The following is a 16921-nucleotide window of genomic DNA, read 5'->3' as shown; positions in this document are numbered from 1 at the left end:
GGAGGAATTTGTTTTCTGGTCCAGTCTGTGTGGAGTCCTCTAGCCTTCTTGTACGTTCATGGTCATCTCTTTCTTTAGGTTAGGGAAGTTTTCTTCTATAATTTTGTTGAAGATATTTACTGGCCCTTTAAGTTGAAAACCTTCCTTCTCATCTACTCCTATTATCCTTAGGTTTGGTCTTCTCATTGTGTCCCTGACTTCCTGGGTCTTTTGAGTTAGGATCTTTTTGGATTTTGCATTTTCTTTGATTGTTGTGTTTATGTTCTGTATGGAATCTTCTGCACCTGAGATTCTCTCTTCCATATCTTGTATTCTGTTGCTGATACTCACATCTAAGTTTCCTGATTTCTTTCCTAGGATTTCTGTCTCCAGAGTTGTCTCCCTTTGGGTTTTCTTTATTGTTTCTGCTTCCATTTTTAGATCTTGGATGTTTTTCTTCAATTCCATTACCTGTTTGGTTGTCTTTTCCTGTAATTCTTTAAGGAATTTTTGTGTTTCCTCTGTAAGGAATTCTACCTGTTTAGTAGTGTTTTCCTGTAATTCTTTAAGGGCTTCTACCTGTTTAGCAGTGTTTTCCTGTATTTCTTTAAGTGAGTCATTAAAGCCCTTCTTAAAATCCTCTACCATCATCATGAGATATGATTTTAAACCCCAGTCTTGGGTGTGTTGGGCTATCCTGGACTCGCTGTGGTGGGCATACTGGGTTCTGATGGTGCCCAGTGGTCTTGGTTTCTTTTAGTAAGATTCTTATGTTTGCCCTTTGCCATCTGGTAACTGGTGTTAGCTGTTCTAGCTGTCTCTGGCTGGCACTTGTTCCTCCTGTGATTCTGTTAGCCTCTGTCAGCACTCCTGGGAATCCAGCTCTCTCCTGAGTCTCTGGACAGAGCACTCTCTGTAGGCAAACTCTCCTCTTGCATGGAAGGTGCCCAGAAGTCTGGACCTCAGATCCTCCTTCTCACTCCATGGATCAGAGCCCTATCTGGCAAGGAAGGTGCCCAGGGGTCTGGGTCTCGTCTCCACCTCCTGGCTGAGGATGAAGGCCTGAAAGGATGCTGCCCAAAAAACTTTGTTGCTTTTGCCACCCATGTGCTCTCTTGTGTAGACTGGTCTCAGTGATCCCAAGATCCTGGGTGTGCTAGGGCCTGCCCAGTTCCCGCCCAAGATAGCATGGGTCTGGAGCCACCAGAAGGAATCCCAACCTCTGGTTGGGCGGGGTTCCTTTGTCCCTGTTCCTGCTGGCACAAGACCTTCCGGGATTCTTGGGAACAGATGTTGGGTTCCACTCACCAGTGATCTCAAGGTCCTGGGTGTGCTAGGGAGCCTGTGGTGTGGAGAGTTCTCTGGGGACCTTGGGAACCCTCTACTGGGCTTGCACAGAAGATCCCTTTGTTTTTCTTTATTATTCTCTTTTACATCTCAAGAGTAGCCTCCTCTCCTCTTAGTCTCTCCACCCCACCCAGGTCCACTGTTCCTCTGTTTCACTTCAGAAAAGAGTAGGTCTCTCAGTGATAATAACTGCACACAACATAACAAGATGCACTGAGGCTGGGCACATACTCTCATATCAGGGCTGGATGAGGCAACCCAGTAGGAGGAGAAGGGTCCCCTGATCAGGCAAAAGCATCAGAGATATCACCACTCCCACAAAACCTCAACCTGAACAACCACAGAATACATGCAGAAGGCCTAATGTAAACCCCAAGCAGGCTTCAAGGTTGCTGCTTCAATCTGAGCTCTGTGTGGCTGATTCTCCTGGTGTCTTTCACCCCCCTGGATCCCTCAGTCCATCCTTCCCCTCTTCCATGGCATTCACTGAGCTCTGCTGTGGGTCTCTGCATCTGTTTACATCAGCTTCTGGGGGAAGCCTCTCTGCTGACAATTGGAATAGACACCAATCTAAAAGTGTAGTAGAATACTGTTAGGTATTGACTTTTTTTCCTAATTTATAAAAAAAGTTAATAACAGGGTACAGTTGTATTCTGGATGTTAAAAAACAAACCAGTGAGAACTTGCTATTTTAACTTAATATACTTCACTAATGTGGCTTTAGCACATAGTTTCTTGAACATATGGTTTCATGTAGACAGTTTTGAGAACTACTTGCAAATGGTACTAGTTTAACAACTGGTTATTTCATATCAGGAACATTCTTGTTAACCAGAGTAGCAGTGACATGTTCCTTGGTGTTTATGTGCCTCCACAATGCATGCCATGTCTGTATGGTTATGCGGAGGAGTTGTTGCACCTTTCCTTTCCATGGTACAACTTATTGAAGTGCCTCATTCAAGCAAACGCTTTACAGCTGAGCTCTCCGTGCTCTGTGAACTTCTTTTGACTCCTACAATTCTATTGAAGAGACATACATGAGTATGAACTCAGTGTTTTATTGAATAGAAGTAAAAAAACATGATCATATGGGTTAATAATATGACCAAGGATATCTATCAGTTTTACTTTGGTTCCCTGTGTACATAATTGATAACTATCACAAATTGAAGGAAATAAAGCACACTACACTTTGAAAAACGTTTAAATCAAATGTGTAATTAGTTGTACTCTCAAAGACTTGTACTTTGAATAAGCGCTGAATTATGAATTTATTTTTGAAGGGCTATGGCTCTATGTAAAATCAGCATTCTATCCATTTTTCTTACTTCTAAGCGAGAATAAGAAGTGCACTTGTTCACTTGCTATGTGTGCAATAACTCACAGAATCACTCCTACCTGTGGCTAAGAACAAATGTAAACTTCTGTAGAAATTGTATTCATTGAAGTTAATGTTAACGCAGCTAAATACACCAGAAGAAAACTTTGCATGTAATTTTTATAGAGATAAGCTAAGGTTAAGAAGATACAAATATATTTGCATTCATGTTTTAATAGCAATTTAAATAATTTGTAGTGATCAGTTCAAGATTATTTTCTTACTTAATTTATGAGCTATCAAATTTTGGTTTTAACTGCTAAATTTGACAGATGCATTTTTATTCGTAAAATTTACAGTTCAAGTCTGCAAATAGAATGGAGTCTAACATACTTTATGTTCCATGGATTTATCCTCATAAGCTGACATTTAACTGCAACCTGTCTTGACCTTTTCTTTTTCAGCACTGCATTACTTTCCAGAATACCAGTGGCTGGTGGACTTCACGGTGGCTGCTACCATCGTCTATTTAGTAACGGAAGTCTATTACAGCTTCATGAAGCCTACACAGGAAATGAATATCAGCTTAGTGTGGTGCCTCCTGGTTTTGTCTTTTGCAATGTATCCTTCAAACCATCATTAACATGGTGAACTTACCTTTTTCTTTTTAACTTAATACCATTAGACCTTGTGTTTAATTTTGAAAAGATTTGTCAGTTAAAGAATTTTCCTTGTTGAATTCTTTACAGAATTTTTAGGATATGTTAACTTTCTTCTTTGACAATTTCTTACTGAATGTGAGCAAGTTGCAGTGTAATTTGATCACATTCAATAAACATCCTTCTTGCAACTTCTTAAAATTTCAAAATAGGGCAGTTCTAAAAGGTAAATGTAGGAAAAGAGGTAACTTCTTTCCCATTTCTTTTTTTACCCATGTAGCATATCTGAAAGGCTAGCAGACATTTTCACCTTTGTAATGAGCTCTATGTTTGTACTGGGAATAAAGGGAGGATTTCCTTCCCGGTGCTTAATTACTCTGTGATCCTGAGACAGTCATATTCTAATTTTCCTTTCTCTTCCAGTCCCTCCAGTACAGATAGCATTTCATTAAGTTTCACTCAGGTTTACTGTGCTAGTAGCTACCTTTGAAAATCTTGTTTGTAGCAAAACATATTTCGCTGCCTTCCTTCAATAATCTCTTTTTATTTCTTGGAAAGTAAGCTTTCCCAGAGTAGTGATTCATCTGTAGATCAGAACGCCATTGCCATCTTGCTTGCCATAGAACTCTCCTTCTGTAAACTTGAAAGGGTTACGTCTCATGTGTCACTCTATGTGTACACACGTTGGAAGAGCAGAGAACAGCTGGTAGGAGTCTGCTGCTTCACCATGTTGGTTTGAGACAAGGCTCAGGCTTGCCACCCAGCACCTTCGCCTTCCCCAGCTTTGGTTTTTTTGAGACAGGGTTTATCTGTGTAGCCCTGGCTGTCCTGGAACTCACTCTGTAGACCAGGCTGGCCTCAAACTTAGAAATCCACCTGCCTCTGCCTCCCAAGCGCTGGGATTAAAGTTGTGCGCCACCACCGCCCGGCTGTTGCAGAGGCTTGTTCTGCAGCCCTGTTCTCTGCTGTCCTAAAAAGTTTCAGTGTCCCTTTCAGATGCTTTGGCTCACTCTCTATCTGAAAGCATGAACTCTTGTGTGATGTCTTTAGAAAGTAGTTTCTGAAGTTTTGTGTGCATCAAGCTGTCTTCTTAAACAGTTGATATTTTGACACAGCAGAAAATTCAAAACCAGTGTTTCTTTAGAATTTTGTGTTAAAGAACTGGATGTCCTATTAACTCTCATGTTGTGTGTGCCACCACCTCCCCTCCCCCTCACACACCTAAGTACGACCTCTCTGGAACTTCTTTTCTATTTTGTTTTTTTGTTTGTTTGTTTTGTTTTGGTTTGGTTTTGGTTTTTTGAGACAGGGTTTCTCTGTATAGCCCTGGCTGACCTGGAACAGACTCTGTAGACCAGGATGGCCTCGAACTCAGAAATCCACCTGCCTCTGCCTCCAGAGTGCTGGGATTAAAGGTGTGCGCCACCATGCCCGGCCTATTACCCTTTAGATTAACAAAACAAAAGCTAGATTCTGTACTTTAGGGAGGAATTGGGTTTTTTTGTTTTTGTTGTTTTGTTTTGGGTTTTTTTTTGTTTTGGTTTTTGTTGTTGTTGTTTTTGTTTGTTTGTTTGTGGGGTTTTTTTTTGTTTTTTGTTTTTTGTTTTTTTACCATGCCCGGCCTATTACCCTTTAGGGCAGTTCTGTACTTTAGGGAAGAATTGGGTTTTTTTGTTTTTGTTGTTTTGTTTTGGGTTTTTTTTTGTTTTGGGTTTTGTTGTTGTTGTTTTTGTTTGTTTGTTTGTTTGTGGGGGGTTTTTTTTGGTTTTTTTTTTTTTTTTTTTTTTTGGTTTTTCAAGACTGGGTTTCTCTGTATAGCCCTGGCTGTCCTGGAACTCACTTTGTAGACCAGACTGACCTCGAACTCAGAAATCCGCCTGCCTCTGCCTCCCAAGTGCTGGGATTATTAAAGGCATACGCCACCATTGCCCAGCTTGGATTTGGTCTTATTCTTATAAAATCACCTGTTTTGAAAATTCATGTTGGTGAGTTCTAGGAAGCTTTTTTGTAACTATTTATCTGATGAACATTTTGTGGATGCTTATTGCTGAGGAAGTAGAATCACCTATACAAGCATCTGGAATTGTCTGTATTTCATATGTATGGTCATTATAATTTTGTATTTTTTAGGAAATTTTCTTTACTTTCTCAACTATTTTCTTATGTTTCTCGCTTAGACTTTTACTACAGTTTAAAATGTTCGTGAGCTCTTTTTTAACTCCTTTGAAAATCTGTCTTATTACATTTTGTGTCTTTTTATTAGTGATAAATATTCCTTATAGAATGCTTCTCTTTCCACTTTCGTTAAAGAAAAGAACATACACAGTGACTAGCCACTCACATATTTTCTGTCATTTTTCATTTTATTTAAGAAGAATGTGCTGACAGCCCGTGCTTGTCCTAGCTTTAACTGCTCTCATCTTTATGAATCAAATCTACCAGCAGTGACTACTGTTTAGGATTTCTTCATCTCCTTATTGTATGTCCCTACTTATGAATCAAATGCAGGTCTCTGCAGATTTCCAAGCACATATACATTAATTGATTCAGATATTTTCTGCAGTTGTTACTAATGAAATATTCTTGGTTAAAGTAGTTCTCAAATTAGGAACATTTAACTTAATCAGTTTAGTGATTAAGTTACACAGGCCAGTTGTTTTATTTACACAATCATTTGTTCCTTTTCTTGGTGTATTTATGTTGATGGACTTACATTGGACAGCAGAAACATTTTCTGTAGTCTTGAGAGTCCTAAAAGAAGGAGACTGGTATTTTGAATGCATGATACTAAATTTAAATGTTAGAGCCTGGATGTGGGCCACCTCTTGTCATCAGTGCACTCTAAACTGACCCTGACTTCCCTCCTCATTGGTTTGTAGCTCTGCACATCATCATTGACCAGGCTTCATGCTTCAGTCCTATTTATGCCATGAGCTAGAGTGTAAGGCAATGACAGTGAAGACCTCACAGCACAGGGAAGCAGCTGTACTAATGGTCTTTACTTCATGTGACGTCCTAGAGTTCTAGGGAAATGTCTCTGATTATGGAGCATTTTAATCTCTTATGAAGAAATGAAAAGCAAAGAGGTAAAATCATCATAGCAAAAGCCAGTGAGTGATCCTGTGATAGAAGTCAAAATGTTAAAGTAGTTTATAACATACAGGCAGGTTTTTAAAATAAACTTTCTTAAGAATAAACTGTAGCCCATAGTAGTGTTGGGTCAATTACATGAATTTCAAGAAGAAAGCTATGCTGCAAAGAATTCTAAGGCTTTTCAGACCTATTGTGCTTGGCTACAGTACTAAATCATTAGTCATATTTCCACACTGTATTATACAGTGTCAAATATGTAAGATTCAAAAGCCATTATGCATATCTTTATACCTAGCTAGAGTTTTTAATTTGCTATTATTATGGACATGCAAATATTTATAAAACCAAGTCGTAGTTTAAATGAACATAAGTCCTAAGGCTTTCCAGTTGAGGCAGTTTTATTTGTAGACATGCAAAGGTATAGAAGTTAAGTGCTACCTTATTTGCTGTGGGAAATAGCCATAGCAACTTAGGGCGAGTCAGTTTCTAGCTACTTCTAAATCCCTTAAAAGGTTACAGATTACTATTACTATATTCTTCCTTTGTACAAATGTGATGTGAAAGTTGGAACTCTGAAGTAGTTTGCTTTAGATGTCAGCTCTAGTCAAAAAGGATTCAAGGGTGGCCTTTTGTTTTATTAGAATCTAAAACCTTGGCCATTTTTGTTTTTTAAAATAAAGCCCATCTTTATGCTTTCATATATCTTTGAGAGGTATTTTTCTCTATTATCTGGTTACATTTACCCTGGCCCACTATAAGGTTATTTTGTGATGTACTTTAAAACATGTATGATACTTTTTTCTAATATCTAGAAAAACTTTATGTTCCTTTTTTCTTCCTAAGTAATAAGGCTGCACATCTAGAATATGATAAAACTTGAAGGTAATGTTACAAACTTTTTGTACTGTTGAATTGGAATGATTATCTTGAAAGATTTTGCTAAATAGATCATAAGAGTGAATGTGCTTATTATAAATTAGCTTTAAATGAAGAATGTGTAATAAAGATGTAATATTGTTTTTAGGGTTTTGTCTGTCTCTTTGTTCTGTAGTGTAAAATGAAAAATGTAATTGTCTTAGTTGCTTTTCTACCAAGAAAAGTAGAAGTGTGAAACGTAATCATTTGAATAGGGGAAAAGTACCAGCACTTTTAATAATAGTCACAAACATAAGTACATCATCTCTCCATGGTTGAACAAATTTCAGCTTATGTGAAATTCAGTTTAAGTAGGAACATGATCTCTTTCTAGCACCTTGAAGGCTAGTTATCAGGATGGTTCCTGTTTGGTGTGAGATTAATTTATGTCCTGTAGCCCAAGTCTGTGGTGTTTTCAGCAATATGATTTTACTGTGTAGCAATGACAATAGCTTGTGATAGTTTTAATATCTCTTGGCCTTCTCTAACTAACAACTCATGGGGAGACGTCCCGTGCCTCGAACTTTGACTTTTATGTAATAACCTGTGACTTCTGGGAGTGGCATTGTCCATCTGTGTGGTGTCCTTCTGCTCAAACTACTGTTTTGAAATTAGCTTGCTAAACTAGTCAGTTTCCGTAATAACTTTTTCATACATCCTTACTTTTGATTAACCTGCTTGCTATTTTCTTTCCTCTTGCTATTTCTCCTCTATCCACACCTCCACTTAATTCGTTAAGCCCATCCCAATCCCCTTTCTTTTGTATCCCAAGGATCCTATTAGGCTTCCATTGGTTTTCCCATACTCTTCCTTATATGCCTCTTCCTGCATAAGCCTCTCCACCCCCAATTTTCCACTTTCTACTTTCTTTTTACCTATAATTTATTTTCCCCTCCCCTTTAACGTACCTCCCCATATCTCCCTTTTAATTTCCTGGCTTCAATTTGTCTTCCAAGTTAAATACGCAAAACAAAAGTTTGCAACTAGGATATAAATATAAAGAGAGAACTTAGGGCCTGAAGTACCAGTTTTTCAGTTCTATCCATTTCTTTATTTTTTTGTTCTTTGCCTGAACAAAGAACAGCACTGTATTGTGTGTATATTTTTCTTATGTATTCATCTGTTGGGATATCCTAGCTGCTTCATTTTCTTCCTCTAAAACCATGGCTGTCTGAGTGTCTCTGAGGTAGAGTATGAAGTCCTTTGAATGTGGCTCAGGAGTAGTATAGCTGGGTCTTAAGCAGTTTTATTCAGAACTGATTTCCACTAGTTTACACTCCACCAAAAGTATGTAAGAAATTCTCTTTTGCCATGTGCACACCTGCATTTGCTGTCATTTGTATTACTGGAGATGGCTTTTTCGATTGGGGTAACAGGGGATCTTTGAAGAGTTTTGATCACATTTTCCTGATGGGCAGTGATGCTGACGAGCACTTTTTAAGGTTCTTCTGGCTCTTTGTATGAGAATTTTCTATTCCGTTCCATAGCCCATTTTTAGTTGGATTCTTGATTTTCTTAATGTTTAGTTGTTGAGTTCTTTGTATACTTTGGACATGAATCCCCGATGAATGAATAGCTGGTAAACGTGGGCCTATTACTTGTTTCACAGTTTGCTTTGCTGTACAGAAGCTTTTGAGTTTTGTGGGATACCATTTTGTAATTGTTTTTATTTCCTGAGGTACTGGAGTCTTGCTCGCCAGCTTCTTACCTGTCCTTGTAAGTTGAAACATGCACTCTGCTTTCTCCACTCCTGGTTTTATAGTATCAGAATTAAGATACAGTTTTTCTTCAATATATATTTGACAACTCTGCCAAAAGTTGTATAATTATAGTTACATGAACTTATATTTGGGTTCTCAATTCTATCCCATAGATCTCTGTTTTTGTGCCAGTACCATACAATATTTATTACTGTAGTATAATTTGAAATCAAGTATGGTGGTACCTCGCTAAGCATCTTTTGGCTCAAGACTGTCTTAGCTATCCTACTTCCTTTTGGCCCGGAAATGCTTGGGATTGGTTTTTGGTTTTCTGCATCTGTGAAGAGGTCATGTAATTTTGATTGGAATTGCATTGACTCTGTGGGTTGCTATTGGTAGGATGGCCATTTTTATAAGATTAGTTGTGCCTATCCATGAGCCTGGAAACTCTTCAATCTTCTTGCATCTTCCTTAATTTCTGTGTTGTTTGTTGTAAAGTTTCCATTGTAGAGTTCTTTTATTTCCTTGGTTCAGTTTGTCCCTAGGCATGTTTATTTTATTTTATTATGGCTGTTATAAATGGAATTTCATTTTTGGTGTGTTTGTCATTGATATATAAGACAGCTCTTGGTTTGTATGTGTTTTGTGTCGTCCCACTTTGCAGAAAGTATCATCTATAAAAGGATTTGGGTGGAGTCTTTAGGAACTCTTATATAATCATATCTTCTGCAAACAAGGATACTTTGTTCTTTTTTTTTTCCTATTCCTATCCCATTTATTTCCTTCCCTTGTCCTATTGGTCTAGCTGAGACTTCAAACTGTACTGTATAGCAGTAAAAAGAATGGGCCTCCTTATTTATCCCAGATCTTAGTGTGCAGGTGCTTGAGGTTTTCTGCATTTAGTAGGGTAGGGCTGCTGTAACAGCTTTTGGTGTGTTGATGTACACTTCCTCTGTCACTAGCCTTCTATGATTTCTACCATGAATTCTGGATTTTACCAAAGTTTTCTAGTAAAGTGGTGTTATTTCTGTGTTTTAATCTTCACTACATGATGAGTTACATTTACGTATGTCAAACTATTCCTGCATTGCTAAAATTGACTGGACACTTAATTCAGGTCAGGGTTGGTCATAGTCTCTCAATGCATATGGCCTTTTTAAAAAACTATAGTAAATTAACATTAAATTACATCACTTCTCTCCTTCCTTTTCCTTCTTCAAAGTTTTCCTTGTCCTTCCTCACTCTCTCTCAAAATGATAGCCTTTTTCCCTTTGATTCTTACTGGTGTTCGTGGCAGGGGAAGAGAGAGTGATGCAGAGCTACACCAACCCAGCCTTTCCCTCTCAGCAGTCTTTAATGACTGGTAGTTTTTTGTCTAGGGGTTGGACCCTGTGAGGTTTATTTATTTATTCCCCTTTCACATTAGTGTGACTATTGATATTGTCATAATTCAGTTGTTTTTAGGCAGTCACTTCTAGGAGATACTGCAAACTTCTTAGTCCTCTGGTTCTTATAATCCTTTTCTCCCCTAGTCTAAATGTTCTCTGAGTCTTAGATAACAGGAGCTATACTGTAGATAGATCAGCTTGGTCTGTTGATTGCTGCAGTTTGTCTATTGTTTTCTGTGATGGTCTTTATTTGTTGTAGAGAGAAGCTGTACTGACCTGGAAATTACAAGAGTATAAGGTTTAGCTGGCGGTGGTAGTGCACGTCTTTAATCCAGGTACTCAGGAAGCAGAGAAAGGTGGATCTGAGTTTGAGACCAGGCTGACCTACAGAGCAAGTTCCAGGTCAGCCAGGGCTCCACACAGAGAAACTGTCTCAAAAGAAAAAAGAAAAAAAAAAAAGTAACAAAACAAACAAGCAAACAAAAAGACTTAAAGTTTTAGAATGTATTTAAAAATTATGCTGGTCTAATAAAGTAGGATGGAGTAGTTTCTCTTCTAAGATCCGTGACTTCACCAGTCCCAGACAGTTGCTACGTTTCTTGTACCAGGCATGATTTAAGTGAAGTGAATGCACACCCACCCACAGAGAGAGAGTGTGTGTGTATATGTGTCTTTAGTTTTGAGGTAAATATAAAATAATATGGTTCCTCAAGGCTTTATCAAAAAACCTGGTGTTGAGTCTCTGTAGTCTTTGTCATAATTGGCAAAATCTCTTTATGTATAAAAGTTGAGAAGAATAATATTGATTTATATGTAATGGTTTCATGAAAGAGAAGCTTTAAAAATCATCTTTCTTAAAATAACATAGAAATGATGCTTTTGACAAACCTCTGAATCATTTGAATTGAAATTAACATCAAATAAATTTGATAATTTGCTTAAGCTTGACAGCAGAGCATCATGCCAAGTTCAACAGTGCCACAGTTTACTCATAGCTACTTATATATGATTGAGTAGGTGTTATTAAAAAATAGGAAAAAGACTGACTAGCAGGTTCAGGTAAGATTTACATAGCAGTAGTAGGGATTTTAGGAGGAGTAGAGCATAGAAGCACAACAAAGTCCTGCACTGCAAGATGCAAGCTTGCATCAGTATTGTTTCTTAAAGTCTTTCTGTGCTTTGAGGAGATTGCCAGCTTTCCAGATTCAGAAGACGTGAAGATTTATTCCTTGCTATAGAAATTATTGAGCAGGATGTACAGATGTCTCATGGTTTAGCACTTCCCTAGAAAGCTTAAGGCCCTAGGCTGGGAACCTAACACCATTTATTCATTAATTGATGGATTAAATAAAATAAGTTTTTTTTAAAGTGTAGCTTTAGCATAGAGCATGCTCCTTTTGAAAAACTGTAAGAAAAATGTTTAACTAGTTTGAAAAGGTCCATCTTTTCCTCTGCTCTGGGATTGACTATTTAGTGTCATTGGTGGAGGCAGACAAGTGAGTGCTGAGTGTCCAGGCTCTGGATTATGCTAGGGTTAAAACTCAGCCTCCTCTAATCTAACTGCATAACTTCCAGGTTTTTGCCTAACTTCTGGAACAGGTCTCTTTAGCCGCGGTTTGTTTTGTATGTGACTAATGCTAAAACACAGCTGTTTTTTTCAGTGCTTAACATGACATTCTATCAAAGATTCTTTTTTTTAAAGTATATTTACTTAGAAGCATTCAGAATGTCAACAAAACAGCCGCTTTTTTTTTTTTTTTTTTGCAATTACAGAGTGGTATTCAGTTAACAGAACAACTATTATCTTCGTATATGCAGGATCAGAGACAACTGAAGATGAAAAAAAATAAAACCCAAAAGTAAAACCAAAAGAAAAAAAACGAAACAAAACTGCTGGCTCCATATATAACTAAGTTGTGCTGTGCACCAACAAGAACCTGCTTTAAATTTCCATGCCAATTTACAACCCCCAGACTGTACCAGGCAAGGTTAGTGGCTATTGAAAATAGGACCAGGACAGGGCTATCTAAAGACACATTCGGTAGTGTGTTAACTATACAAAAAAAGACACTCTACAGTTTAAAAACAAATCTTACACAGCCTTACATTTCAATTTCTTTTCTTTAAAAGGAGTGAGTTGTGTACAGTGGGGATAAAAGCTTTATAGACAAGAAAAAAAAACTGCTAGAACCAACTTATTCATCATCTTCTTCATCTTTGTCTTCCTCTCCCTCCTCTTCCTCATCCTCTTCACCCTACTCATCATCTTCCTTTTCCTTCTTTTTTGTGCTCTTTTCAGCCTTGACTACCCCCTTTGTCGCTGCATCAGGTTTTCCTTTAGCTCTGTAGGCAGCAATATCCTTCTCGCACTTCTCCTTCAGCTTGGCAGCCTTCTTCTCATAGGGCTGCTTGTCATCCACTGAAGTGTTGTTCCATATCTCTCCTAGTTTCTTTGCAACATCACCAATGGATAAACCAGGATGCTCGCCTTTGATTTTGGGTTAGTACTCAGAACAGAACAAGAAGGCCGAAGGAGGCCTCTTGGGTGCATTGGGGTCCTTGAACTTCTTTTTGGTCTCCTCTTTAGTAGGGATGTAGGTTTTCATTTCTCTTTCATAACAAGCCTTGTCAGCCTTTGCCATATCTTCAAATTTCCCCTTTTCTTTAGCAGACATGGTCTTCCACCTCTCTGAGCACTGCTTGGAGAACTCTGAGAAGCTGACAGAAGCATCCGGGTGCTTCTTCTTGTGCTCCTCCCGCCAGGTTTGCACAAAGAGTGCATGCATATGAGGACATTTTGCCTCTCCGCTTCTTAGGATCTCCTTTGCCCATGTTTAGCTGGTTTTCCTCTGCGAGGCACAGAGTCGCCCAGTGCTGGGCCAGCTCTCGCATGGCCCGGCGCGCTGTATCGATGGAGCTCAGTGTGCTGCAAAGGCTGTGAGAGTGGGAGCCAGCTCTATCAAAGTTTCTTATGTCTACATTTGTTAACTGGCTGCATTCTTTTAAGGAGAATGCGGTCCAAGTGCTAGGTGTGCGTTATATTTGACTTGATCCTAATTAAAGGAGTAAATATGTGTTATGTGGAGTTCAGGTAACATGTTGCCTTTTGTTTTATTTTCAAGGTGGGCATGTTGAAACTTTGATCAGTTTGGAATATTCAGTTGGAATTGTCTTTGTTTAGCCCTCATATGAATGATGGTTCTAAATAGTTTTCATATAACACCAGCAACTATAAGCAATTTTAAAATTTTATAATTTAGTGGGTACAAAAGACTTCTGTGGTATTATAATATGTAATTTATTATAAGTGCAAGTAATAAATATAAAGGCTTAATAAGTATGCCTGATAAGAGTAGCAGCCTAAAATCTCTGCCACTCCTTTTCAAGCTGCTGTTGTCCTGAACCTATTGGTTTCTCAAATTCTGTTGTTACTCCCATTGAATTTGAGTCATATACATAAGAAATACATTATGTAATTACAATTTAATTTTTACATACTTTTCCTTAATTTAAAAATATAGACTCATTAGATTTTCTCTTTGTGTTCTATTTCCATTAAGATTTTCATTAGTTTTCACTTCCCAAGGACCTCTGACAGACACTAGATAGAATCAAAGCGAATACTGGGTATTCTTTTGGCATTTGCCTGATGTAAAGATGGCTGTACATAGCTCCCACAAGTTATTTGTGGTTTTTCCTGAACTTTTCCTTTTGCAGCAAAGTTCTATTTTCATTAACTACACACTATTTTAAAGTAGAAGATGGAGGTGAAAGGTCAGTTTGTGTCACCTTTGGATTTTTTTTCTTCGTTAAAGCAATGGCAGTTTTGATCGTAACAGAGAACTACCTGGAGTTTGGCCTTGAAACAGGTAAAACTTTTATACAACTTTAAAAATCAATTTTAGTTAAATATTTTTTATTTCAGTATTTAAGTTTTTGTCAGATAAATATTTAAACGTTGAGTTGGCTTATGTTCTAATTAACCTTTACTATTCTTCAATGAGATCTTTATTGTTACTGTTTTATAAGATTTTATTAACCTTGTTCCCAAAATGTTGCACACTTAGTTTTTTCTTAAGGTTTAATTAATTTCTGTAATGCTAAGGAATTAATTCAAATTTTCTGCACTCATGAAATGTACAAGTATCAAAGGGATGTTTTAGAGACTGTTCTTGGGAATAACTGATTTTTATTGCATCATAGCATACTTATTAACACAGAGAAAGGCTAGTCATTAGCATATAAGATGCTGTGTTTTCTAAGAGTATATTTCACCCTATGATGACAGTAGTCTCTTTTTTCCTACAGGGTTTACAAATTTTTCAGACAGTGCAATGCAGTTTCTTGAAAAGCAGGGTTTAGAATCTCAGTAAGTTTTTGACAATTTGAGCATTATTTAAATTTAACATTTTTCATTCTTAAAGCAGTTTTTACTATAAATAATTGATTTTAATTAGTAAAATAATTCCCTTATGATAGGACTCTCACTTCTCTCCCTCACTCACTTCGGTATTGGGATCTAACCCTGGGACCAGTGCATACAGACGAGCAGGTGCTCACCTCCAAACTCACTGTGAGAGGCGCTTACCCCTAAACTCCATTGCCAGCCCCCGGGTCACCACTTTTAGGAACACCTTACTCAGACTGTGTACAGTCATTTGAAGTTAAGACTTTCCCATCAAATTTTTAGCTATATTTGCTCTTACAATCCCACTGTGTCCAAAGATGAAATTAACTTATATCTGAGCCATATGTCATTAATGTGTAGCTTGGATTGTTGGCTATTATTTAAGAAATATCTGGTTTAGTTTCTAGTTAGTTCACCATGACCTGTCAAGAATAAGATCAGTATGCATGTGTGTAGTACATACTTTGATGTACTGACGTTGTCATGACTTGTAAATTACCTGGATAGAAAAAATGGTTCTTAGTAAGTTATCAAAAAATTTATCAGTTTTTTTTTTTTAAACTTTATTTCTAGGGGCCCTGTTTCAAAACTTACTTTCAAATTTTTCCTGGCTGTTTTCTGTTCACTCATTGGGGCTTTTTTGACATTTCCTGGATTACGGCTGGCTCAAATGCATCTGGATGCCCTGAATATGGCAACAGAAAAAATTACACAGTAAGCGGAAAATGTACATAAGCACATGCAGATAAATATATGTTTTCCATCTTAATTAAGGTATATTATTGTGATAAAATAAATTATTTTATTCAAAATTAATATCAATAAATATTTGATGTCACACCAGTTTTTAGTCAGCTATAAGTAGTTTCTCTTTGAAATTTCAGGCTAGTGTTAAAAATACATTTGTTGTTAAAACTCATTTTTACCTGTTTAAATGAAAATGTTAAAGTTTATATTCTTTTTAATTCAGAGATTTATAGCATTTTGGTCTCTACATTCAAATTGAAAATCTCATAGAAAAATTTTTTTAAAAAAGTTTTTTTAATACTTAAAGTTTATGTGTTGATTCAGATATTTTAATATTTTTATTTATGACAAATAATTTTAAATCTGAGTTACATTTGTAAGAATGTTTTTAAGTTGTTGATCTGCATGTTAAACTTAAAGTATTTCACTATTTTATTTCCAGATTGTAAATAATATGCAACATCCTGCATCAAGTTAGTTTAACCACCAAATCTTATTTTGAATCTAAGGGAGAAAACATTAAACCTCTGCTCATGGCTCTGAAGCCATTGCTGATTTCTGTAGTTATTTAGGGGTCTTTGTTTATTTGGTTGATTGGAGTTTAGTTTGTTTATGAATAGAGACATCTTTTTTTTTCAATTTTTTATTAGATATTTTCTTCATTTACATTTTAAATGCTATCCCCAAAGCCCCCTATACCCTCCCCCAGCCCTGCTCCCCTACCCACCCACTCCCACCTTAACAGAAGGGTGAGCTTGTATATGCTTTCGTTTATACCTGCACTGCAGGTCATCCTTGGACCCTCCATCTTATATACATATATATAGTCATTAAGCTCTTCTAGGAGGACACTGTATTTAAGACACTTTAAGATCCTAATTCCTCTCTTTACATTCTTAGCTTTTACCTATGTTCTTTAATTTTCACTTTTCCTCTTGACTCCATTTTCTCCGTGTTTAGGTGTTTACTTGTTCCTAGCTGCCCCGCCCCTGTTACACACTACTTCATCTCCCCCCACGTTTTTTCTTTTACTCAGCATGCTCTTCACTATGCCCTGCCTTTCCCACCACCCAGCTCTCTAAAGGCTTCTTTTAAGACAAAACCTGATTCCCCCCCCCCTCCTCTCTACACACACACTGCAGTCCACTAACCCCAGTGTTAGGATTTAAATAAGCTGAAAAGGGTGGGTGGAGGGGAGCCCTTCACAAGCTACTGAAACCGCTGTGGGCTGCTCCTTGATACTGGAGTGTTCCCTAGCAACACTGCATACCTAATACTGCTCTTTCTTCCCTGCCCTCCATGGTTTACCAAGACTGTGAGATGAAAGAATCACGTTATAAAACATAAAGCATTTAGTGATGATTGGA

At 37.4% G+C, this 16921-nt stretch overlaps 1 protein-coding gene across 3 annotated transcripts in view; it reads left to right on the top strand.

Annotated features, from left to right (window-relative positions):
* Tmem161b (transmembrane protein 161B) overlaps positions 1–16921 on the top strand; it is a 70451-nt gene that overhangs the window by 43515 nt on the left and 10015 nt on the right. For 2 of the 3 annotated variants that reach the window (XM_029468324.2, XM_021179988.3), the window contains 4 exons: positions 3109–3265; positions 14117–14268; positions 14708–14768; positions 15381–15521. In XM_029468324.2, the coding sequence (XP_029324184.1) occupies positions 3109–3265; positions 14117–14268; positions 14708–14768; positions 15381–15521 (511 nt within the window). Of the gene's footprint in view, positions 1–3108; positions 3266–14116; positions 14269–14707; positions 14769–15380; positions 15522–16921 lie in introns of those variants that run through there. The other variant, XM_029468325.2, reaches the window with a different exon arrangement.

The sequence above is a fragment of the Mus caroli genome, unplaced genomic scaffold (assembly GCF_978045245.1).
Source record: "Mus caroli unplaced genomic scaffold, Mus_caroli_1 scaffold_15, whole genome shotgun sequence".
Classification (NCBI taxonomy): Eukaryota; Metazoa; Chordata; class Mammalia; order Rodentia; family Muridae; genus Mus; species Mus caroli.
Note: the sequence above shows the minus strand (reverse complement) of the source record. Positions and strands in the feature narration are given on the sequence as shown.